The sequence below is a fragment of the Haliotis rubra genome, unplaced genomic scaffold (genome assembly GCF_003918875.1).
Source record: "Haliotis rubra isolate DU_JTF1 unplaced genomic scaffold, ASM391887v1 Scf194, whole genome shotgun sequence".
Classification (NCBI taxonomy): domain Eukaryota; kingdom Metazoa; phylum Mollusca; class Gastropoda; order Lepetellida; family Haliotidae; genus Haliotis; species Haliotis rubra.
Genome location: NW_025765936.1, coordinates 373,961 through 401,273, shown reverse-complemented (window position 1 = coordinate 401,273; position 27,313 = coordinate 373,961). Strand labels below are relative to the sequence as shown.

Here is a 27,313-nt window from a genome sequence, read left to right as displayed (position 1 = left end):
GTGGAGTAGCCTAGTGGTTAAAGCGTTCGCTAGTCACACCGAAGACCCGGGTTCGATTCCCCACATGGGTAGAATGTGTGAAGCCCATTTCTGGTGTACCCCACCGTGATATTGCTGGGGTATTGCTAAAAGCGGCGTAAAACCAGACTCCCTCGCTCACTCCGAGACGTTATCCAAAAGGCTCCTGTCCTGTGACTGTATCCCAACAGGGATAACTCCAACATACTTAAAGTGAACTTTGATGTGTATACTTCACAACTTTTAAAGACAATTGGGCATGTTCTCCTCAAAAGGACCCCCAAGAACCCCAAACAATGCTTGTGTCTTCCAGGTTACAACGTTAACACCTTTCTAAACATTTGTTGCTGTTTTTAACTCCCCACTCCTGTATTCCACCCATATATGTCTGGTGCAGACAACCCAGTGGCTGACATCATGAGCATCTGTATACGCTTTTAATGTTTTAATGTTTTTGGTAAACGTGTGGAGGACATATGAAGTGGATCATCAGTTGAAACACTTGTTTCCCACGAACAAGGATACAAACACGAATGTTACACTGAAATATGATGATGCACGTACATATGTATAAATCAGATTTGTAGTGAGAGTGAGTGAGTGAGTGAGTCTTCCGCTGCTTTTAGCAATATTTCAGCATTATCACGGCGGCGGACACGAGAAAAATGGCTTCACACATTGTACCCATCGAACCCAGATCTTCGGAGTGACGAGCGAACGCTTTAACCACTAGGCTACACCACCTCCCCCAAATCAGATTTGTAAAGTGTATCGTATGGATTGTGTACAAATGCAAAATGTGTGTACCAGTGGGCCATTCTTCAGAATAGCCTAGGATTGGGGGATTCGTAGCTGAAAGGGGTTATGTTTTATATATTAATGGATGGCAGCGTGAAATGTAACACACATTGAACAGAAAGAATATATACCGTGCCGCATTGGAATGCGAGAAAACATATAGTCATCCCAAGGTGATAGTTCAGCATATGACCCGTTAAGATCCGGGTTAGAATTGGTCTTCAGCAACCCATGCGTGTTGTAAGAGGTGACTAACGGGATCGGGTGGTCAGGTTCGCCGACTTGTCTGACACGTTGAATAGACACAGCACAGGAACTAGGTACATGTTGCAGTTGTGATCGTTTCATCGTCTAACACCTGTGTGAAGGTTAAAACATCGTATCCCAATTGAGTAGATGGATGCTCAAGCTGTTGATCTATGGATTGTCTCCTACAGGCTAGATTATTTACAGACCGCCGCCATATAGCTGGAATATTGCTGAATGCGGCGTAAAACTAAACTCACTCACTCACTCACTCACTGAATGCGGCGTTAAACAACAACTAAACCAAAGTTAAGCATATTGACCAATAAAAGCCAACAGATGCAATTTCAAAACATGTCATCGTATCCAAATTGCGCAGACCGATTTTCATGGTGGCAATGACTAAATGGTTTTGTTCAAACACGATTATCAACAGACTGCAGTCATATAGCCGGAACATTGCTGGGTGGGGCGTCAGACAACCAACGAAGCCACATGTTTAAAAACATGCATTAAACCAGGAGCGGTGAGGTAGTCTAGTGGTTAAAGCGTCCGCTAGTCACATCGAAGACCCGGGTTCGATTCCCCACATGGACAGAACGTGTGAAGCCCATTTCTGGTGTACCCCGCCGTGATATTGCTTGGGTATTGCTAAAAGCTCACTCACTCACTCATTAAACCATGTTCCAAAATACAGAGTGTAGAACAGAAATTTCAGTCTTTAACATCACTTCCACGGGGTACCTCCACAAGCCACTGACTATTTGATCCATTGAGTCACCCGTGGGAAATTTGGAATTTGGAAAAGTAAAATGTCATTGATTCCTTATGAGTCAACAGCTTAGAAAATTAAAACTCTTCCCAAATTCCTTCCACGGTTCGTACGAGGCGACGTTATGGACCGAGTGCACCGGTTCTGGCACAAGAAAACGTGATTACAACGGCACCTATATTTAATCACTGGATTATCTGGTTCGGACATCGTCTGGTCTAACTTACTTGCTTCACTGCTGATTTACTGATCCAAAATTATACCGAAGGAAATAATAACCTACTTCAGGTTAATAACCTCGCTGACAAAGCCAACTGCAATACCATTTACATATTTATAGAGTTTATTATCAAACATCAATTGAAACTCCATCACTGGACCAGCCGGAAAAAAATGTTCTCATTATCAAGTAGTTCACTGTCCTCAATGACAGACTGTGGAGGTAAAAAATGGTTAAGCTGAAGGAAGTAGAAGAGAGACTGCCAGGTAAATGATTATTGGTTGCCTTACATGTGCCAGTTATCAATGTTTGTCAAGGTTTTTCTATTTAGAATTGAAATTATGCCACAAAACAATTCATAGTTGCAAGGTGTTTTACGGAAGATATAAATATTGGGGTTTTTGGTTCCAATTCTAAGAAGCATTTGGTTTTGAAGATCTGGCTGGAAATATTTCGAATCTCACTACACTCCCTCAAGCTAAAGAAAGAGTCGATTTCTAAGGCCTTCCGAAAATATCATCATATGTATTTTGCATATTTATGAAAGCAATTACAGAAGATGCATTTTATCGGATTAACTAAAAAGTTACATATTACTCTAGCTGTGGAGTATTTACAATAAGCCGGTGACTTGTTCAGTATTTAGGAAAACAAAAACTGGATGTGATCGTGTGTGGTCATTTACTGATTTCACATTTCAGAACTGTAGGAACTGATTCCTACTCTGGAATCAACATCACTGATCCGATACCATTTTTATCCACAGGTCGACCACATCAACCGCTGCCATCACGTCCCTGACAACTGGGACGGAAGTCAAGTCCTTCTTAAAGGTCGTAGACTGATGTCTCTAATTCATGTGCTAAAGTATAGGGGTTACGACGTTCTTAGCGCTACGACTGTCGTAAGCTTGTGCTAAAGTACAGGGGTGACGATGTTCATAGGGCTACGACTGTCGTAAGCCTGTGCTAAAGTATAAGGAGGACGATGTTCGTAGCGCTACGACTGTCGTAAACCTGTGCTAAAGTATAGGGGTGACGATGTTCGTAGCGCTACGACTGTCGTAAGCCTGTGCTAAAGTATAGGGGTTACGATGTGCGTAGCGCTACGACTGTCGTAAGCCTGTGCTAAAGTATAGGGGTTACGATGTGCGTAGCACTGCGATCACTAACGGCAGCGAAACCTTGCACCTAAGTGGTCAATTACGGCAGGTAGTCTGCGAAACCCAGTTCGGTGAGCCAATCTTTGATGTCGTCACCGTTTTTCTCCAGCCAATCCAAATTATTTCGTGTCGTCTTAATGGATTGTTGAAATGTGGTCTGATACCCTTCTGCCATGGTGGTGTTGGCCAACGACTGCAGCTGAAAGAAGCACCAAACATGTTTTTTGACAACAGCACTTAAATTATTGACATTTATCTATTTGGAAATGAATCAGATCTGTGGGAAGTTGTACTCTGGACGTTGCTCAGAATTAATTAAAATTACATTTTTGTACAATGCATTTGAAATAACAATGTACTTCCAAACATTAATTTACGGGCAATTTCTGAACTTTAAGCCAAATTTACCCATGAGGCATTGTAGCATCAAACGAACTAATTCAAACCTACCTCGCTCAAAAGGTACCCCGTGTTATAACCGGATGTCATATATCCTATCAGCCCAGATAGTTGGGCTTGACTGAATCTTCAAGGAAAAGAAATATAATATTAGTTACACATGTGAACAATTAGATACAGTGTTAACTCAATGAGGGTGGACAGCCCAGGTACACATGAAACCGGAGGGGCATGCTGATCAATAAGGTCGCAACAGAGACCCGTAGTCAACGGCAACTCGTCACAGCGCGTCTGACGTCCCTCAGAGGACTGGGAACCGAGACAATGCGGGTTAGAATTGATCTTCAGCAACCCATGCTTGTCGTAAGAGGCAACTAACGGGATCGGGTGGTCAGACTCGCAGACTTGATTGACACATGTCATCTCATCGCAGTTGTGACGATAGATGCTGATGATGTCAGTTCACTGGATTGTCTGGTTCATACTCGATTTATAGGCCTCTGTTATATAGCTGGAATATTGCTGAGTGTGACGTTAAACAACACACAGAGGACAGGGCTATCCGTGCCTTTCGTGCTTGTAAGTATCAGAATATTTCGCTCATATGACGACGTGCATGCGTGTGTATGTGTATGCGTGGCTGCTTGTACTAGCCCAGACTTAAGCTGGTTTTATAGTGCTAGCCCACTGAGATAACATGCCGCAGTGAAGCAGAAATATCCCACTCAGACACATTATACTGACTCCGAGCAGACCAGTCCTTGTTGTACCCATTAATGCCGAGCGCCAGGCAGGGACCAACAAGTACCATATTTTAACGTTTTTTGGTATGACGCGGTCGGGGATCGAACCTGCGACCTTCCACTCTCCGGACGGACGCTCTAACCACTACACCACGGAGGGGTGGAATATGATCAAGTGAGTGAGAGAGAAAGTAATGCATGTAAACGATATACACCATACTAGTGGTCTAAAACCGTAAACGATATACATACTAGTGGTCTAAACGATAAAAGTGGTCTAAAGACAGTAAACGATATACATACTAGTGGTCTAAAGACAGTAAACGATATACACTAGTGGAACAGTAAACGACATACTAGTGGTCTCAGTAAACGATATACATACTAGTGGTCTAAAACAGTAAACGATATACATACTAGTGGTCTAAAGACGTATAAACGATATGGTCGATTACATGCAGCAATAAACGATATACATACTAGTGGTCTAAAGACTAAACGAACTAGACTATCACCTTAAAACAGCATAACCCGTAAAACGATATGTCTATCTGTGGGCAATACAATTTACCGCCGCTTTATGCAACATTGGGTGAGTATGGTTTTACGCCGCTTTTAGCAATATTCCGGGGACACCAGAAATGGGCTTCACACATTGTATCCATGCAAGTGGGGAATCGAACCCGGGTCTGGCGTGACGAGCCAACGCTTTAACCACTAGGCTACCCCACCGCCCCCCATACTAAAGTGGCAATAAGGTACAATTTACTTCGATAAGATGAATCATTGATAAGAGTAACGAAAGAATTGACCTCGGTGAGATCGAGGGATGACTAAACCATTCCAAAGTTCCTTTGTCGTCGAATATCCAGTGTGATATCCTAAATAACCTGGACCCATGGCTTCTGATCGGAATGGGGGACTGTGGGGTAGCCTAGTGGATACAGCGTTGGCTCGTCACGCCGAAGACCCGGGTTCGAATCCCCACATGGATACAATGTGTTAAGCCCATTTCTGGTGTCCCCCGCCGTGATATTGCTGGAATATTGCTAAAAGCGGCGTAAAACCAAACTCAGTCAGTCAGTCAGTCTGATCGGAATGTCAACAACAATGAGGTAACTGGCAGAAAACTTCCAGATTGAGCATGGCGGTTGCAATCATTGTACCTACAAGTGAAGGTAGATCGCCATACTTGAAAGGTTGAATTTACTTCGATGACCTGGTTCATTGATAAGAGGAACCAAAGAATTTTCTTTGATAAGATGGATTATTGGCAAGACAGAATTGATTTTGATACAAGCGTGCAAACAAGGAGTCAGCGTTCCCTTTTTGTCAAGCAATATTCCAGTAGACACCGGCAGAGGGGTTAAAAGGTCATAACTTTTGAGGTATAAATATCAGATATTTATACCTCACATAAGAAGGACATTGTCAAATGTGACGCACTGCTGACAAAACTGATGTTGGATGCTGTTCCCGTGTTCTTTTGGTGACTTTATCAATTTACAGGCCGCTTGATTGTGCTGGAAAATTGCAAAAGTTCGTTACTTACTTGTTATGTAGTGTGAAGAAGTTGTTCTTGATGAAGTTCCATGTTATGTCTTTGTCTGCTGCATTTCCGGCAACGTTGTACAAATTGGCAAGCGCATCAGAAGAGCGAACAGTACTATTGTCCAATGTCATGTCCAGCAACCTGAAACATAGACTTGTTAAGATGAACATCATCATCCATCATCATCATCATCATCATCATCATCATCATCATCATCATCATCATCATCATCATCATCATAATATACAACAACTAAAATAGCGACGTCAAGCATATTATCAATATTTACATTTCGAAGCAGTAGCCTGTGTGAGCTGGAATATTATATACAAATTTGGGAGAAGTATGTCTGATTCATGAACTGTAAATATGTATGCATATATGATATAACTAAAGCTGGTTAACACACACACACACACACACACACACACACACACACTCACTCACTCACTCGCCCAATACACCTACGATCGCTTAAACAAACAGCACATAGAACATTTTTTAATCATTTTTAATTAGTTCATTATAGGGACCGACATAAGTGTTGATGATATCGAGAAGAAACAGCAATGTTTCCGATTTGGCGGCAAGATAAGCCATAATGATTCATCATTACAGCATCTCAATGAGTGAAAACACTCATATCTCTAAACTGCATAGAAATATTACAAGGCTGCAAACATTTTCTTCACTAGTTTCTTGCCAAAAAGATGAGAGAGATGTCGAATACAATAGGAGGACGCGTGTTCTTGCAGGTATCAAAAAGGTGCAAGTGTAGCCGATTGTCATTTTTGGAAAAGTCTTTATGCAATTTATGGAAAGGTGTGAGTGGTGACGAATACAATAGGAGGCCGTGTGTTCTTGCAAGGAACAAAAAGGTGCAAATGTAGTCGAATGCCATTTTTGGAATAGTTTTCATGCAAGTTATGGGCAGGTGTGGGTGATGACGAATGTGATAGGGGACGCATGTTCTTGCAGGTGACAGAGAAGACAGGTGGAATCGAACTTGATAGGGTACGAGTGTTCTTGCAAGTTACGGAAAGGTACGACTGGTGACGAACGTGATTTGGGATGAGCCTTCTTGCAAGTTACGGAAAGGTACGACTGGTGACGAACGTGATTTTGGGATGAGCCTTCTTGCAAGTTACGGAAAGGTACGACTTGTGACGAACGTGATTTTGGGATGAGCCTTCTTGCAAGTTACGGAAAGGTACGACTTGTGACGAACGTGATTTTGGGATGAGCCTTCTTGCAAGTTACGGAATGTTACGACAATAATGCTAACTGTAAACATGAACAATATATCACAGGATGAGTGTAGATATAGGTGGGACGATAAAAGGCTGATGTATATTTACAGGAACGAGGAACTCGAAGATCATACAGAGAAAGATGTTAATCATGCAGTCGATGAATTTGTATCTGTCATTCTTTGAGCTGCTGATTGTATGAAAAACCTCTTGGAGACAAAAATAACTTCAGTAATTCATTCTATAATCATCACTGTAAATCTGCTAAAAGAGAAGCAAGACGTTCTTTGAGAAGATTATGAAAACATAAATCAAACGAAACAAGAAGCATGTATTGCAAACTAAGGGATGATTATAAAACATATGTAGAAAGTCCAAAGCCATGTTTAAACTCAAAAGGAGAAACAGATTAAATGCAACTATATCGGACCCAAAATCATTTTGGAAAGAGCTCCGATCCATCTCTGGAGGAAATAAGACATCACCTCAGATCAATAAAGATGTGTGGCTTGATCATTTTAACACGGTTTTTAATAGAACTGTGCCCAGTGATACAGTAACTTTGGAATGTCAAGATGTTAAGGATTGTGTTGATGATATTGATGTAACTATTCTTGAATGCGATTTCACTGATTCTGAAATCATATAAGTCTTTGTAATGCCTCGTTCAATGGGTGAAAGAACTCACATTCAGCATAAACCTTCTGCAGAAATATCACAACGTCGAAGTTCCGGGGGAAGCTGGTATTGTGACAAACTCTACAGTTTTTAACTGGTAAAAAGACTGTGGCATGACCCCAGTTGCGAACAGAAGAGCACAAATGAAAACAATATTGAAGCGTCGTAAAATCATTACCATTTGCCTTACTTTAAGCGTTGTTACGCAGTAACATTACAGCCTTAGATCATTTTCAAAGATGTAAATCTGCAGGTAATGACTGTATAATTGTAGAAATGCTTATATACAAATATTATTTTGCCATTTCTTAGAAAACTGTTTAATATATTGTTTCCAAAAGGTGGTTTCCCCGAAAACTGGACTAAAGCAATTACAATTCCTATAGATAAAAAGGGTGAACGAGGTAATCCCAATAATTACAGAGGGATTTCTCTTTTAAGTGTACTCAGTAAAATATATACACGGATTCTTCATACCAAACTTACAACTTGGTCTACGATAAGAGATAAAATACCTGAATTTCAAGCCGGTTTTAGAAATGAGTATTCTACAAATGATCACATTTTCACCTTAAATGCAATAATTCAGAAATGCTTATCAAGAAAAAAGAAGATATAGTATGTCGCCTTCGTAGATTTTAGGAAAGCTTTCGATTCCGTATCACGATATGAACTTTGGTACTATCTTCAAAACTCTGGATTAAATGGCAAAATGTTAGCTGCAATAAGAAGTATATATGTATCCGTTAAAGCATAAGTAAGATGCAACGATAATGTTTACACAGATTATTCTGATTGCCCAGTCGGCAAGGGTGTATTTTAAGTCCACTTCTTTTTTCCTTTTTTATTGGCGAACTGTGTACTGATATTGTAGAAAGTGGTAAATTTGGTGTACAGCTGTTTCCTGATTTTTTAGAGATATTGCTATTACTTTTTGCAGATGAAGTAATATCTGACGTTGCTTCAGGACTACAAAAACAATGGAATATTTTAGAATCATATTCTGATAAATGGGGACTTGAAGTCAACCTCGATAAAACCAATATTGTTGTTTTTAGAAGGGGTGAGCGATTATCAGCTAAAGGAAAATGGTATTATAAAGACTCTGTTATTGATGTTGTGAATTCATATAGATATCTTGGTATTATATTTTCATCCACGTTTAAAATGAATAAATGTAGAGACGATCTAGCACTGAGGGGAAAAGAGCATTATTACAAATATTATATAACTTAAGAAAGATTGATGTTATTTATCCTAAGGTATTCTTTAAAATATATTTGATTCACAAATTCAACCAATTTTACTTTATGGTGCGGAAGTATAGGGGGGGTTAGCCGCTATGAGAATATTGAAAAAGTTAATTGCTTGCATGTAAGAGATTTCTAAATGTAGGATTACAAACGCCTAATGTTATAGTATATGGTGAATGTGGACGATATCCTTTGTATGTAAATGGCTTATGTCGAGTTATTAAATATTGGTTAGAACTTACAGAAATGCACTCTGGTAGAATACCCCAAAAATCATATGACATGTCAGTATATTGACATAACATTGGGCAAAATAATTACGCTTCTCATATTCGTAATATACTTTTTTCACATGGATTTGGCTTTGTATGGTTAGCACAAAGTGTAGGCAATAAAGTTGATTTTCTTAGACATTTTAAAGATATGTTTTACCAATCTTGGCACTGTAACAGTTCACGTTACAATTTGTATAGAGAATGTGAGAGCTTACTAGAACCTGAAAAATATTTAAGCGTAAAACATGAAAACAAATATCGTCATATTCTTATAAAATTCCGAGCAAGCCTATTACAATTAAAAATAAATGAAGGAAGATGGTTAAATATTGATGTATCTCTACGCACTTGTCCAGTTTGAAAATTCGGTATAGAGGATGAATTCCATTTTCTTTTAGTATGCAATTTAATATTCTGAAGATAGATTTCGTTATTTTTCACCTGTTTACAACCGAATTCCAAATATTTATATTCAAAAGCCTGTTAACTTCCTCTTCAAATGAAGCATTATTCAATTTATGCAAATTCATATATACTGCTTATAAAAAGAGACAGACTTTGTTAAACCCTTAATTGTTTTACATCATGTTTCCAATATATTTTGATTGTATATATGTTATATGTATATGGGCCGGTGGCCTTCATGCATAATAACGATCTTTGACTTTGACTTTGACGACTGGTGACGAATGCGTAAGAATTTAACCTTTGTAAAAGCCATCGCTGTGTTGTGCAGGATAAAGCGCTTAAGAAGTTTCTGCTGCTGACTGTTGATGGCTCCGTGTTCCAGTATTGGTTGTAAGCATAGTTCCATTCTGTCATTCCCCCGTATCTTATAGCATTACAGGCGATAACACTGATGAGGTTGGGGTTCATCCTGTAACAGAGAGAGTGAATTAATTAATATCTCCTTAGTTTCATTGAGTGATATCGGGAAGTACAATAGTATAGACAACCATTATGGATTATAACTTCTTTATTTAATGAGTGCAACGTTTCGAGATAGATTTTTGTGTCGTTGTCAATCATTGATTACAAGGTACTAGATTCCGTATCGAAACGTCGCACTCGTGAAATTAAGAAGTTGTAATCCATAAAGTTTGTCTATAGTGTATCTCCTCAGTGTTTGTTTGTTTGTTTGTTTGTTTGTATGTTTGTATGTTTGTTTTGCGCCTCGCCTAGCACTATGACGACGGGCTGCAGATAATCAAGTTTGGACCAGACAATCCAGTGATTGATAGTCCGAGCATCGATCCATGCCATCGGCGTGTAATGTCATACATCAACTATTCACCCTTACGAGTGATTAATATTGTGAGCAGAGATCCACAGCAGGGACAGCCAATCAACGAGTCATGGAGTCTGACCGCTACGATCAACGTAGTGTCCACAAAGGAGTGAGTGAGTTTAGTTTTACGCCACTTTTAGCAATACTCGAGCAATGTCACGGCGAGGGACACCAGAAATGGGCTTTACACACTGTGCCCACGTTGGGAATCGAACCCGGGTCTTCGACGTGAGGAGCAAACGCTTTAACCACAAGGCTACCCCACCGCCACGTCCACAAAGGACAAGCATGATGACTCAACCTGACAAGTGACAAGTCTGACCGCCGATCTCGTTTGTTTCTTGAAACATGGTGTGTTCTTGTAAATAAATGTATGTAAGACGAGTTACATATTGTGTCAGTGTGTCCAATATATATATTTAGGGCATAAATATTCCTCCAGCACTAATTTAAATCATCAATACTGTCAACCTCTGAAGCTAAAACCTTGCCACTGTGTTCTAAATACAAATGTACTGTTCTCTTTCTTCATAATTGCAATTTAAATGTCCTGTACATGTGTAACCCGTTTCTTTGTACCACCAGTATGTGTACGATACATCTGTCTGTTTTGCATTTGGATTTATGGCGTTTATGATTGAACTTTACTCGTTTCATATTCTTTTTGTTTATTTGTGAAATAATCGTCTACCTGTTATTGACCGGGTCCGTCATCATCTCCCGGTACAGCCTCAGAGCATCGTCCGCACATTCCTGGACTCCATATTTGCAGGCATAATTGGAACCACGAGATATCTGGTATCTGTAAACATTTGTATGTTGATATATAGTGATGAACAGATATTCTAACATCAGTGAGTGAGTGAGTTTAGTTTTACACCGCTTTTAGCAATATTCCAGCAATATCACGGCGGGGGACACCAGAAAAGGGCTTCACACATTGCACCCATATGGGGATTCGAACCCGGGTCTTCGGCGTGACAAGCCAACGCTTTAACCACTAGCCTACCCCACCGCCCCTATTCTAACATAAAAATGATTATTTTAACAGTATATTTATTTACCATAGTCAACTACGGTTATAACGAACTGGAAGGGGCTTCTTGTTTGTTCGTCGAAACCCTTACACTCATGTTCGATTACAATATACAGCAATTGATTGGAACAAAACAGTTCATGGACTCATTGTAAGCGTGTTTGTTATCTGTTATTTACAAACAACATGGTACAGCTGTAATACAGCTGAAGCAAACATATACTCATGATATTGTCACAATTGTACAATCGACTCTGCTTTTAGCAGAGATTTCTTCTGGACGTGGAAGGTTTTTGTCGCTTCTGAAACGTTTCCAGAACAGAAACGTTGGTGTCTGATCGCCAAAACGCACTTTACTTCGCGGAAGGATCATAAGATAAACACAATCGAATGCGTTTACGCGCGTCTCCCACACATTGTATGGGTTGAGTGTTGCATGTCGAAGACTCGATTTGTTTACAAACAACATCGTATTGCTGTAATACTGCTGAAACAAATATATACTCAAGATATTGTCACAATTGTACAAACGACTCTTACAGAGATTTCTTCCAGATGTGGAAAGAGTTTTGTCGCTTCTATTATAAACGTTTACTATTTTCATAACAGTACTAGATTATCAATGACTGTGGTTCTGTTGGGTTTTTGTCAATCGCTGTCATTCGGCCTGAAAATAATCCAATGGTTGTGATGAACGCTCTGCCGACTTAACCACCACAGACACTACTGCTACTTACATGTGTATTGGAAGAGTATCAGCTTGTATGTTCATCCTGTAGTGGTTGTAGGTCTTGTTAGCGCTGACCTTCATGAATTCCTAAAATATAAACATTTATACATTTTTAATATCCGTTAACGATGAGTCAAACACACGTGCGTGTTAAGATAGTTATGATTGTGTTAGAAAAGTCCGTAATATCGTAAACATCGCGTACAAATATTAATCCTGCAGATTAAATAGCTCCATTATTCTCGTGGACTAGTTTTGGTTTCTTCCGTGAAGACCCGTGTTAGAATTCGTCTTCAGTAACCCTTGCTTGTCGTAAGAGGCGACTAACGGGATCGGGTGACCAGGCTCCCTGACTTGGTTGACACATGTCATCGTATCCCAATTACATCGACCGATGCTCATGCTGTTGATCACTGGATTGTCTGGTTCAGACTCGAATATTTACAGACCGCCGCCAAAAAGCTGGAATATTGTTGAGTGCGGCGTTAAACAAGAAATCAATCAACAATCCAAGCTTTGGTTTCTGGTGCCTTAAAATGTGTTTATTAAAATGTTTCCTGAATATAACTTTTCATTCAAAATGGATTTGTACATATGTGTAAAATGTATCTCGTCACTATAAGGCTGAAATGATGCCAATTCGACGTTATAATGTAACTCAGTCACCATAGTTTTGTTCAGGGAGGGACTGCACTTAAATTATCCCTCCGGCCGTTTGTGAGGGCTGCGTGTTTCGAATCAGGACCTCGTTTCACAAAGCTATCGTAGCGCTACGACTGTCGTACATCCTGTACTGTAACACAGACTTACGACAGTCGTAGCGCTAAGATAGCTTTGTGAAACGGGGCCCTGACTCAAAATGAACCATGGTGGCACATATGTCCAGGTTATGTATCAATATAGAATGGATGCTACATAAAGTAAATGTCATTATATCAGATAATATTTTATTGATCAGATCCGTCGACGGATTAGACGGATTTTCGTGACAATACAGGTTATACGGTAGTCTGGAAACACGTACCTTGAAGGCACCATAGTATTGAGTACGTTCCAACATAGAGGTGAGGTGAGTGTCATGCCGTGCAAACGCACGCCAAGGTACGTAGTCGACGTCGTTCTTGAGGAAATTCAGAGTACGAAGGGCAATCCCAATCTTCACGACGCCGGCGCTGAAAGGACAATATCCCAGTTGGAAGAGATATTAATGTACACATGTTTGAAGTGGGGCGGTGGGTAGCCTTGTGGTTAAAGTGTTCACTCGTCACGCTGATGACTCGGGTTCGATTCCCTGTGTGGGTGCAATGTAGTGACTATCCCATCCCGGGCATCAAAATGACCATCCCATGCCCAGATCAGGAGTGACCATAATATCACCAGATACAATGTGACCATCTGATCCGATCTGATCTCCAGGAAGCAATGATCCTCCCATTCCGAGGTAAAGTACCCGTGAGTGAGTGAGTGAGTTTGGTTTTACGCCGCTTTTAGCAATATTCCAGCAATATCACGGCGGGGAACACCAGAAATGGGCTTAGCACATTGTACCCATGTGGGGAATCGAACCCGGGTCTTCGGCGTGACGAGCGAACGCCTTAACCACTAGGCTACCCCACCGCCCCTAAAGTACGCGTGAAGATGCGGGTTAGAATTGGTCTTCAGTAACCAATGCTTGTCGTAAGAGGCGACTAACGTGATCGGGTGGTCAGGCTGGTTGACACATCATCACATGTCATCGTATCCCAATTCATTAGAACGATGCTCATGATTTTGATCACTTGGTTGTCTGGTCCAGACTTGATTATTTACACATCGCCGCCATACTTCTGGAATATTGGTGAGTGAGGCGATAAGCAACCAACCAACTACCCGAGGTAAGGAGCGTCCTCTCCCCAGATAATGAATGAAGATAACATCCCATCACCATATGCGGTGAAACACTCTTCCAGCACCGACACATTTTTACAGACCTGAAACATACTTTCATTCAGGAAACATTCATCCCTTCCTTACACAAGGAGAGGTCGTGCCATTCACAGATAACGAGTGACTAAGCTTTGACCATTCCATCTCAAGGTACAAAATGACCATTTACAGACAAGGAGTGCCCATCCCACCTCCAGATAAGGAGTTACCATCCAACCCCAATTTAAAATGTGACCATGCAATTCTCAGGTAAAGGAGAGAGTACCACATCCCTAAGTAAGTATCCTCCTACTTCAGTTGAGACAATAAGAATGTTACTTACTCCTGAAGTGACCATGCATCGTTTATGATCTGTCCGCGGGTCGCTGGTGGAAACACCTGGAAATAAGATGAAAATTACGCATGTTCAGTCCTTCAGCCATGAAACATTCTTTCACCCTGAAACATTTTTACAGTCATGAAACAAACTTCCAGCATTGAAACATGATTCCCGTTGTGAAACATTTGTCCAGATTAACACATACATCCTGCCCTGAATCACTCTTACATCCTTGGAACGATCATTTGAAACATCCTTTCGCCCTGAAACATGTTTACAGCCATGAAACATTCTTCTAGGAGTGAAAGATTTCAGCACTGAGACGTACTTTCAAGTCATGAAAATTCTCGCAATGAAACCCACCATTCTTTCCACCATGAAACGTACTTCCGGATTAAGAACATTTTTCATGTTTTGAAACATTCTTTCTGCTTTGAAACTTTCATACAGCCCTTATGCATTATTCCAGGTCTAAAACATCTTTCCAGCCTTGACACATTCTTTCAGAACTGAACTTCCTTCTGGCACTGAAACATACTTACGGTAAAAAAAAAGTGCTTTCCGGTAAAGAACATTGTTCTCGCAATGAACCTTTCTTCCCGGTTAAGAAACATTATCACAGCCCCAAAATATTCTTCCCGGTTAAGAAACGTCTTTACAGACCCAAAATATTCTTCACGGTTAAGAAACATTATTACAGCCCCAAAATATTCTTCCCGATTAAGAAACATTATTACAGCCCAAAAATATTCTTCCCGGTCAAGAAACGTCATCACAGACCCAAAATATTCTTCCCGGTTAAGAAACATTATTACAGCCCCAAAATATTGTTGGTTAGTATATTCTTGACCTGAAACATTCCTGGAGCCCTGAGATATTCTTCCCTGCCTGAACTATTCTTCTAGCCCTGAAACATTTTTTCTACCCTCCAACATTCTTCCTGTTCACAGCGAGGAGAGACTGCATCACATACCGTGTGGTCCGTCTCCAGCTGTTTAACGAGGGCCATCCAGTTTCTCTCCTCGTAGTTGACCCTGTAGTAACCGGATTGCTGTCCATTCACGACAACCCACGAGTTCTCCTGTGAAGGGTCGGGGATAATTGGGTCGCCGATGTCTTCTGTTGAGAAATACAATGAGAAGAGCTGAGTCCCGGAAGCTCAAAGGCGCACAACGGTTCGGCCTGCAATCCACTACGGATGACATTACGTTTCCTCCCGGCCTGTCGCGTTCTGATGGGATCCCTCACGTTTCTCACGTTTTGATCAAGATTTTGACACGTTTTGCGCGTTCTGTCAAGACTTTCTACGGATGAAACATGGACGCCGGCCAGCTTTGGACCACGTTTCCCGAGGTCCTTGTGTCAGCGAGGAGGCGATCATCAGTTGCAGAGAGGGAATGCCAGAGAACGCAATGTGTGTATCTCGCCTGCCCTATAAACCGTCACACGCCTGGATGCGTCGTGATAGAACGAGACAAATCGGTTACCATACAACCTAGCTAGCCTTGAGAACCGGGACAAAACGGGCAGCAAGGGTGAAACAACCGTGACAAAACGCCAAACAAACGTGGCCGAGCGTGACAAAACTTGAAAGGACCCGGAGATGGCAGGGAATACACATGCCACCCGTCCCACTGCGGACCCACTACAAACCACTACGGACCGCCTACAAGTTCTGTTACGGCCTATTACCTGGAGTCACTTTTTGTTGCGCCCTCTCCCTCTACGGTCAACCAGGTTTTGATCCCCGAATTGTCAGGTTCACTCGATTATCTACAGATCGCCGCCATATAGCTGGAACATTGCTGAGTGCGGCATAAAACTAAACTCACTCATTCACTCACTCACAATCATGATCACGCTGGCAGGTTAACAATAGTTCTGATCTTTCACGGCATGTTATCCGAAAGAGCGCAACCGGAAGTGACGCGGCAAAACCCGAAATGAGGCGGCAAAACCGGAAGTGACGCGACAAAGCCTGAACTAATGCATGCTCGAGCGACGTGAACGATGTTTTTGCTAATCCTGCCCATCTCCACCACCTGCATCGACGTAATTGAAGTGTGTTGTTTAATTCTATTTCTACCATCCGCCCAAGTGTTTCCCGAGAACATATCCGCAATCAAATGCATAGTTAATTAATGCATTTAAACCGGAAGTGGTTAAAGGACACAAGGGACAAGATAATATGACATCATATATTCAGTACAGATACTACTTACTCTCTTCTTCTGTCGTAGCCAACCATTCAATGTCGTTGTAGCTGTACACCTTGTTGAGGTTGCTGTTGTTACTGCTGGAGGCGATTGTGATAGGAATTGTCCATTTGTAACTGCAAAGTAGAGCATTTAAATAGGGAGATACCTTTAAAACGTACAGGCGCTCGGGAGAATGGTCTTGATTTGGCGTGCACGGGGACGAGTAGGTGGGCATGCTGTTGGGGGTGAAGGTGTGCAGGTGTGCAGGTGCAGGTGTGTATTCGTTTGATACACTTATAACGCCTCATTCAACACTGTTCCAGCCACAATGAGGCAGAATGTAACCAAACTCGGGCCAAATTCAGGAGGATCATTTTATCAACAACGAACCTCGCGCCATTCATCCAGGTCAAATTCAGGAGGTCCATTTTGTTAACAACGATCTCGAGCCATTCCTGAAATGACCTCTTTTTCAGGCCAACACAGTTTGCCAATTTGACCGGTGTTCTAACAAGCAACACAGTTAGGTAAAGGGGGATAACCGAATGGAACTTTTCAAGCATTCAAAACCTGTCGATGGCATAGCCTAATGGTTAAAGCTTTCGTTCGTCACGCAAATACCCCGGGTTCGATTCCTCAAATGTGTGAAGCCTATTTCTGGTGTCCCCCGCCGTGACATTGCTGGAGTATTGCTAAAAGTGGCGTAAAACGAAACTCGTTCACTCCTTTGTGGACACTACGTTGATCAAGCGCTCAGACTCCATGACTCGTGTGATTGGCTGTCCCTGCTGCGGATCTCTGCACACAATATTAATCCCTCGTTAGGGTGAATAGTTGATGTATGACATTACACGCCGATGGCCTGGATCAATGCTCAGAATAACAATCACCGGATTGTTTGGTCTGGACGTCAATACCAGCGCCTTTAGCATGCACTAGTTGCGTGGATATGTGCGCTATATAAATATCCTATAAAAAAGAAAATAACTCTCTTTTCTGGTTTTCGTACACCCAAGAGGTACGTTTACATCATATTGATTATATATTATATTAGATTAGATTAGACTCTTTCCAGGTTGTTGCAATGTAGTTTGGAATAAACAGTACTGAAAAACCAACAAATATACAGAAAATACCACCATATTTACCCAAACGGTGCGGTGTCCCCGGTAGTGTTGGAGCTCATGTTGTTGAGGAAACGTTCCTGGCGGACGTTGATGGTTCCAGGACCTGTGACCTTCACAGTGACCAGAGGATAGTTCATCTGAGTGACCCAGGGTTCAAAGATCTCGGTCATGTTGATAGGGGTGCCTTCAGCTTCAGATTGCTGTGGATTAAAAAGACTCAATGCATTATATATTTTATAAGCCATGATATTTGGGGGGAGTCACTTTATGTGGACCGCCTCCGTGGTGTGCGGGTTCGATCCCCGGCCGCGTCATACCAGCCAGCGCCTTGAGCAAGCACTAGTTGCCTGGATATGTGCGCTATATAAATATCGTATATTAATTAATACCAACAGACGTAACGGTTAAAATATGGTACTTGTTTTTGTCCCAGCTCGGCATTAATGGGTACAAAGACTGGTCGGCTGGGAGTCTGAGTGGGGTATTCATGCTTCATATTTCTGTGGATTATCCAAAGACAAAACAATCTAACATATATTTTTAAACATATGATATCTTCATGACATATTTTGGTAACTCCGCTTATATGGCCAGAGCGACTATTCTTTTCTGGAGCGAAACGTTTAATGTTATTGCAAACTCAACGTAAATGCTACACATGCAAGTGGGGGATTAAATAGAAAGTGAGTGAGTTAAAATCTAACGTTGCATCGGTATTATTTCAGCCATATAGCGACGAGTGAGTGAGTTTAGTTTTACGCCGCACTCAGCAACATTTCAGCTATATGGCGGTGGTCTGTAAATAATCGAGTCTGGACCAGACAATCCAGTGATCAACAGCATGAGCATCGATCTGCGCAATTGGGAACCGATGACATGTGTCAACCAAATCAGCGAGCCTGACCACCCGATCCCGTTAGTAGTCTCTTACGACAAGCATGGGTTACTGAAGGTTCATTCTAACCCGGATCTTCACGGGTCCATATAGCGACGAGGGATTAACGAACTTGAGTGAGTAATACAGGCAGTCAATTTTTGGTTGTCTGATAAATACCGTCACCAATCCCCATGGCAGGGCTCGGTATCAAAAAGCAATGAGAATACAAAGACTGGCGCAAGTCAGTATCACAGTATGGGAATGATGGATTAAGGAGCTGGAATGGGTGATGCAGAAAATTTATTTGGGGATGTACCGAGATGATTTTATGTCAAACAGCTATCGCTATGTGAAGGACAGGGCTCGGCATCACAAAGCTTTCTTAATGCAAACTCTGGCGCAAGTCTGTGTAACGGCATGGCAATTAAGACCATAGTAACGTTACTCTCAGATCGTGTAATTTTCCGGTGCATGATTTACCAGAAACTATAAATTATGTCTGTGTTTTTTAAACTAGTCTCTGAATAATTCCAGCGATGAGAATGTTTCAATTCTGACACGAGTTCGTAAAATCATTGGGAACGACACATACTTAACTGTACTTCCCCATACTTTATAATTATCCGCTTTGTTTCATCTAGGAGTACTGACTGACTGAGTTTGGTTTTACGCCGCTTTTAGCAATATTCCAGCAATATCACGGCGGGGGACACCAGAAATGGGCTTCACACATTGTACCCATGTGGGGATTCGAACCCAGGTCTTCGGCGTGACGAGCCAACGCTTTAACCATTAGGCTACCCCACCGCCCCTCTAGAAGGAGTAAGTGACTGAGGATGGCTTTACGCCGCTTTAAGCAATATTCCACCAACATCACGGCGGGGGACACCTGGAATGGGCTTTACACATTTTAGCTATGTGGGGAATCGAACCCGGGCTTTCGGCGTGACGAGCGAACGCTTTAACCACTAAGCTACAACACCTTGAAGGATATGGTTAAGGTATAATTCTCACTTTCATGTAAAAAAACGGCATGTGTTGAAAGAAACCTGGTCTTGTGTTGTCACAGGACTGATGTCTTGTTTATAGATGTCATTATTATCGTCAGTCATTGTTGTGAGATGAAACTTGTAGCCGAGATTATATTGAGATCTCCGTGAACAGGTGATCGATGTGGGTAGAAGTGAGTGAGCGAGTTAAGTTTTACGCCGCACTCAGCAATATTTCAGCTATATGGCGGCGGTCTGTAAATAATCGAGTCTGGACCAGACTTTCCAGTGATCAACAGCATGATCACTGGTCTGCGCAATTTGGAACCGATCACATGTGTCAACCAAGTCAGCGAGCCTGACCACCCGATCCCGTTAGTCGCCTCTTACGACAAGCATGGGTTACTGAAGGCTCATTCTAACCCGGACCTTCACGGGTGATGTGTGTAGAACCGTGACGTACCTCTGTCAGAGCGTTGAATAGGTCCTTGTGCTCTGCAACGCCGTACTGATGTCTCTTCAAATACAGCTGAAACAGTAATTATTGTCCAAAATTGTGAAAGTATAATCTGAAATTATTTGTTCTATCATTTCATGCACCATTTTCGAGTGTACAGTGGATCACATTGCCAAACCAGTCTAACACATACCCTGATCGTAACGCCAAGAGAGAGTAAGTGAGTGAGTTTTTACGCCGTTTTTAGCAATATTCCAGCAATATCACGGCGGGGGACACCAGAAATGGGCTTCACATATTGTACCCATGTGGGGAATCGAACCTGGGCCTTCGACGTGACGAGCAAACGCTTTAACCACTAGGCTACCCCACCGCCCCCTTCATACCTCAGCATAGAACTACGACTGACTCAAGGCTACGGACGCTTGTCAAACAGGATCCAGGATCAAATTGCCACCACAAAATTTAATGTTTTCCAAGCTTGGAGCAACGACCTTTTATTCATTGAAATGTGAGTCTTGTATGCCTGCGTAGACTTGCGTACACGTTTACGTCCATTAACGTCCAGTGTGTATATTTTGGACGTTGTTTATTTTGAACGTTGAGTGAGTGAGTGAGTTTAGTTTTACGCCACACTCAGCTATATTCCAGCTATATGGCGGCGGTCTGTAAATAATCGAGTCTAGACCAGACAATCCAGTGATCAACAGCATGAGCATCGATCTGCGCAATTGGGAACCGATGACATGTGTCAACCAAGACAGCGAGCCTGACCACCCCATCCCGTTAGTCGCCTCTTACGACAAGCATGGGTTACTGAAGGCCGATATTCTATCCCGGACCTTCACGTTTCTTGAATGTTGAAGACCCTGAAGTACTGAAGAATGTGTGAACAAAAAAAAGGAGATTTTTTTATCTTCAAAAGATCATCAATCTGTGAGCAAGTTAGTGACTAAACGCGAAAAGTGTATTTCATTTACTGTAACGTAGAAGTAAACTCTGTCAAAAAAGAAACGCAACCCCTGTATTTTAGAGATTTTGATCTGAAGTTTTAGGACGACACGGCATTTTTATTATTGAAGACAGAAGGCTGAAATTTGGCAGAATAATAACCCAGATGGGCATGTTTAAAATTGTCATTTCAAAAGTCATCTCACAGACACCAGTTTGTCACCAGGGGGGGCGTCTTTCTCAGTATCTCGTATGAGCACCACGCGCTGCAATCACTGCACGGCAGCTCCTTGGACAAGAACGGATAAGACGCTGGATTCTTTCCTGGGGAATGGCTCTCCACTCCTCCTGCAGTGCAACGGCGAGCTGTTGCAGCGTCTGTGGCGGCGGCTGACGTTGACGTACGCGTCGATCCAGAGTATCCCACAGGTGTTCAATAGGGTTGAGGTCTGGTGATTTAGAGGGTCATGGCAAGACATTGACGTTGGAATTCTGCAGAAAGTTCATTGTTGCACGTGCAGTATGAGGCCGGGCGTTGTCCCGTTGAAAAATCTGTGTCTGTTGGTCAATAATCGGGAGAAGGTGAAGCTCTAACACGTGGTTGATGTAACGTTGGGCTGTCAGGTTCCCTGGAACGATCACCAAGTCTGATTTCTGGTTGTATGAGATGGTTCCCCAAACCATGACGCTTTCTCCGCCAAATCTGTCCACCTGTCGGACGCAGATGGGCGCAAAACGTTTATGACGTCTCCTATACAGACGCTGTCTTCCGTCGTGACGTTGCAAAAGAAAACGTGATTCATCAGAAAACCAGATTCGCCTCCAGTTGTGTAAAGTCCGTATCCTTACGTTGTTGCACCACCTGAGTCGTCGGCGTCGATGTAGGGGGCGTAGTACAGGTCCAACAACTGGTCTACAGGCACGTAAACCCGCTTCTTTCAGACGGTTCCTAATCGTTTGAGCTGACACTCTCCTCAAACCTGGTATTTGTGTGGCAGTCACGGTTGGTAGGGCATGCCGATTACGCAGGTGATGGACCCGGATGTACCGATCTTGAAGGGGGGTCGTGATTCTTGGCCTTCCACTTCTCGGGCGATCGTTGGTCAAATTGAAGTTGTTGTAGCGGCTCCAAAGTCGGGATATCGTTGTTTTGTGAACATTTAGGTGCCGTGCAACAGTTCCAAAACTTTCTCCGGCTTGAACACGACCAATGGCGATATTTCGGTCGGCAGCACTCAATCGTGGCATTTTTAACACAGCTTTTCGGCGACAAATGAATGAATATAATACGGAACCACATGGGCTTTTATACACCCCTACATTAACTGCCATTTTCATGATTTGCATGTGGTTTTTTTGTGCGCAGTCACCATGAGGGTCATTTCATGCGTTGTGACGGAATAAGCAATAAAATACACTTATGCGTACAAATGCAGTTGTTTGGATGGTAATCTTCATTAATTACGTGTATCATTTCAATACATTCGAATAAAATTTAGTTTGGAAGCAATAACTTCATTCAAACGAATTTTTCATATCTGAGGACAGGGGTTGCGTTTCATTTTTTTTGACAGAGTTTACTTTTTATCTTGATTTCCTTTAAAAATTTATCTTACTTAAAAATGTCTTACTCAGCATTTTCGATACATTTGGCCTTATTGACATACTTAATGTGTGTATGGAAAAATGCTTTTAGTGTAACTTTGTATATATAAACTTAACTTGTGTATATGTGTAAACTTGGTCCCGTCATTAAATGACTGTAAATGATGAATATTGTCATCAAAACGTACTCACATTGATGAAAATGTCATTTCCCATGATGAAAAATTGTCACATCAAACCGTACTTACATTGAGTCCTCTGATGAAAAGGTCGTGTCCCATGGTGAAGTGCATCATTCGAACTACGCAAGCCCCCTACAAATTGTAGAAAAACGTTACATTCGCAATTTACATCATCAGTAATTTTAGTTCAAGCATTTAGACCAGAACATACAGCAAGCGGCCGAGACAACCAACACAACAGCCGGAGACTAGGACTGTCCCCATACATTGTATGGATTGAGTGTTACATGTCTAAGACTCGATGTCTATACAAACAGCATCGTACTGTTGTAACACTACTGAAACAATCATATTGTCACAGTTGTACAATCAACTCTGCTCTTAGCAGAGATTTCTTCTAGATGCGTAAAGGGTTTTATTGCTGCTATTCACAACATTAACGACAAACTCGTTCAATGCACAGCTTATTTCCACCTCCATATGGCATACACATAATGTAGCACTGGTTCAATCAAAGGATTAATTAACTCAAGAGAAAGTCTAGCATCTAACTTATTTTTCTTAACTTTATTAATAGCAGCTAACTTATTTTTCTTAACTTCATCAATAGCATCTAACTTATTTTTCTTAACTTCATTAATAGCATCTAACTTATTTTTCTTAACTTCATTAATAGCATCTAACTTATTTTTCTTAACTTCATTAATAGCATCTAACTTATTTTTCTTAACTTCATTAATAGCGTCTGACTTATTTTTCTTAACTTCATTAATAGCATCTAACTTATTTTTCTTAACTTCATTAATAGCGTCTAACTTATTTTTCTTAACTTCATTAATAGTGTCTGACTTATTTTTCTTAACTTCATTTATAGTGTCTGACTTATTTTTCTTAACTTCATTAATAGCGTCTGACTTATTTTTCTTAACTTCATTAATAGCGTCTGACTTATTTTTCTTAACTTCATTAATAGCGTCTGACTTATTTTTCTTAACTTCATTAATAGCGTCTGACTTATTTTTCTTAACTTCATTAATAGCATCTAACTTATTTTTCTTAACTTCATTAATAGCGTCTGACTTATTTTTCTTAACTTCATTAATAGCATCTAACTTATTTTTCTTAACTTCATTAATAGCGTCTGACTTATTTTTCTTAACTTCATTAATAGCATCTAACTTATTTTTCTTAACTTCATTAATAGCGTCTGACTTATTTTTCTTAACTTCATTAATAGCATCTAACTTATTTTTCTTAACTTCATTAATAGCGTCTGACTTATTTTTCTTAACTTCATTAATAGCGTCTGACTTATTTTTCTTAACTTCATTAATAGCATCTAACTTATTTTTCTTAACTTCATTTATAGTGTCTGACTTATTTTTCTTAACTTCATTAATAGCATCTAACTTATTTTTCTTAACTTCATTAATAGCGTCTAACTTATTTTTCTTAACTTCATTAATAGCATCTAACTTATTTTTCTTAACTTCATTTATAGTGTCTGACTTATTTTTCTTAACTTCATTAATAGCATCTAACTTATTTTTCTTAACTTCATTAATAGTGTCTGACTTATTTTTCTTAACTTCATTAATAGCATCTAACTTATTTTTCTTAACTTCATTTATAGCGTCTGACTTATTTTTCTTAACTTCATTTATAGCGTCTGACTTATTTTTCTTAACTTCATTAATAGCGTCTAACTTATTTTTCTTAACTTCATTTATAGTGTCTGACTTATTTTTCTTAACTTCATTAATAGCATCTAACTTATTTTTCTTAACTTCATTAATAGCATCTAACTTATTTTTCTTAACTTCATTTATAGCGTCTGACTTATTTTTCTTAACTTCATTAATAGCGTCTAACTTATTTTTCTTAACTTCATTTATAGTGTCTGACTTATTTTTCTTAACTTCATTAATAGCATCTAACTTATTTTTCTTAACTTCATTAATAGCGTCTAACTTATTTTTCTTAACTTCATTTATAGTGTCTGACTTATTTTTCTTAACTTCATTAATAGTGTCTGACTTATTTTTCTTAACTTCATTAATAGCGTCTGACTTATTTTTCTTAACTTCATTAATAGTGTCTGACTTATTTTTCTTAACTTCATTAATAGCATCTAACTTATTTTTCTTAACTTCATTAATAGCATCTAACTTATTTTTCTTAACTTCATTAATAGCATCTAACTTATTTTTCTTAACTTCATTTATAGTGTCTGACTTATTTTTCTTAACTTCATTAATAGTGTCTGACTTATTTTTCTTAACTTCATTAATAGCATCTAACTTATTTTTCTTAACTTCATTAATAGCATCTAACTTATTTTTCTTAACTTCATTAATAGCGTCTGACTTATTTTTCTTAACTTCATTAATAGCATCTAACTTATTTTTCTTAACTTCATTTATAGTGTCTGACTTATTTTTCTTAACTTCATTAATAGCGTCTGACTTATTTTCCTTAACTTCATTAATAGTGTCTGACTTATTTTTCTTAACTTCATTAATAGTGTCTGACTTATTTTTCTTAACTTCACCAATAGCATCTAACTTATTTTTCTTAACTTCATTAATAGTGTCTGACTTATTTTTCTTAACTTCATTTATAGCGTCTGACTTATTTTTCTTAACTTCATTAATAGTGTCTGACTTATTTTTCTTAACTTCATTTATAGCGTCTGACTTATTTTTCTTAACTTCATTAATAGCGTCTGACTTATTTTTCTTAACTTCATTAATAGCATCTAACTTATTTTTCTTAACTTCATTAATAGCGTCTGACTTATTTTTCTTAACTTCATTAATAGCATCTAACTTATTTTTCTTAACTTCATTTATAGTGTCTGACTTATTTTTCTTAACTTCATTAATAGCGTCTGACTTATTTTTCTTAACTTCATTAATAGCATCTAACTTATTTTTCTTAACTTCATTAATAGCATCTAACTTATTTTTCTTAACTTCATTAATAACGTCTAACTTTATTTTCTTAACTTCATTAATAGCATCTAACTTATTTTTCTTAACTTCATTTATAGTGTCTGACTTATTTTTCTTAACTTCATTAATAGCGTCTGACTTATTTTCCTTAACTTCATTGATAGTGTCTGACTTATTTTTCTTAACTTCATTAATAGTGTCTGACTTATTTTTCTTAACTTCACCAATAGCATCTAACTTATTTTTCTTAACTTCATTAATAGCATCTAACTTATTTTTCTTAACTTCATTAATAGTGTCTGACTTATTTTTCTTAACTTCATTAATAGCGTCTGACTTATTTTTCTTAACTTCATTAATAGTGTCTGACTTATTTTTCTTAACTTCATTAATAGTGTCTGACTTATTTTTCTTAACTTCACCAATAGCATCTAACTTATTTTTCTTAACTTCATTAATAGCGTCTAACTTATTTTTCTTAACTTCATTAATAGCATCTAACTTATTTTCTTAACTTCATTAATAGCATCTAACTTATTTTTCTTAACTTCATTAATAGCGTCTAACTTATTTTTCTTAACTTCATTAATAGCATCTAACTTATTTTTCTTAACTTCATTAATAGCGTCTGACTTATTTTTCTTAACTTCATTAATAGCATCTAACTTATTTTTCTTAACTTCATTAATAGCATCTGACTTATTTTCTTAACTTCATTAATAGCATCTAACTTATTTTTCTTAACTTCATTAATAGCATCTAACTTATTTTTCTTAACTTCATTAATAGCGTCTGACTTATTTTTCTTAACTTCATTAATAGCATCTAACTTATTTTTCTTAACTTCATTAATAGCGTCTGACTTATTTTTCTTAACTTCATTAATAGCATCTAACTTGTTTTCTTAACTTCATTAATAAGCATCTGACTTATATTTCTTAACTTCATTAATAGCATCTAACTTATTTTCTTAACTTCATCAATAGCGTCTGACTTATTTTTCTTAACTTCATCAATAGCGTCTGACTTATTTTCTTAACTTCATTAATAGCATCTCACTTATTTTTCTTAACTTCAGTAATAGCATCTAACTTATTTTCTTAACTTCATTAATAGCGTCTGACTTATTTTTCTTAACTTCATTAATAGCGTCTGACTTATTTTTCTTAACTTCATTAATAGCGTCTGACTTATTTTTCTTAACTTCATTAATAGCGTCTGACTTATTTTTCTTAACTTCATTAATAGCGTCTGACTTATTTTTCTTAACTTCATTAATAGCATCTAACTTATATTTCTTAACTTCAT

General features: G+C 39.5%; 1 protein-coding gene across 1 annotated transcript in view; it reads right to left on the bottom strand.

Annotated features, from left to right (window-relative positions):
* Window positions 1-2,230: 2,230 nt before the first annotated feature.
* The window catches only part of LOC124274737 (aminopeptidase N-like), a 51,101-nt gene continuing 26,018 nt past the window's right edge, over window positions 2,231-27,313 (bottom strand). Inside the window, exons 10-22 of the mRNA XM_046710109.1 lie at window positions 23,118-23,183; window positions 20,320-20,385; window positions 18,012-18,190; window positions 16,888-16,997; window positions 15,639-15,784; window positions 14,669-14,724; window positions 13,445-13,592; window positions 12,428-12,507; window positions 11,346-11,456; window positions 10,073-10,243; window positions 5,911-6,051; window positions 3,667-3,742; window positions 2,231-3,415 (exon numbers count right to left, since the gene is read on the bottom strand). Of these exons, the coding sequence (XP_046566065.1) occupies window positions 3,257-3,415; window positions 3,667-3,742; window positions 5,911-6,051; window positions 10,073-10,243; window positions 11,346-11,456; window positions 12,428-12,507; window positions 13,445-13,592; window positions 14,669-14,724; window positions 15,639-15,784; window positions 16,888-16,997; window positions 18,012-18,190; window positions 20,320-20,385; window positions 23,118-23,183 (1,509 nt within the window). The 3' untranslated portion in view covers window positions 2,231-3,256. The remainder of the gene's footprint in view (window positions 3,416-3,666; window positions 3,743-5,910; window positions 6,052-10,072; window positions 10,244-11,345; window positions 11,457-12,427; window positions 12,508-13,444; window positions 13,593-14,668; window positions 14,725-15,638; window positions 15,785-16,887; window positions 16,998-18,011; window positions 18,191-20,319; window positions 20,386-23,117; window positions 23,184-27,313) is intronic.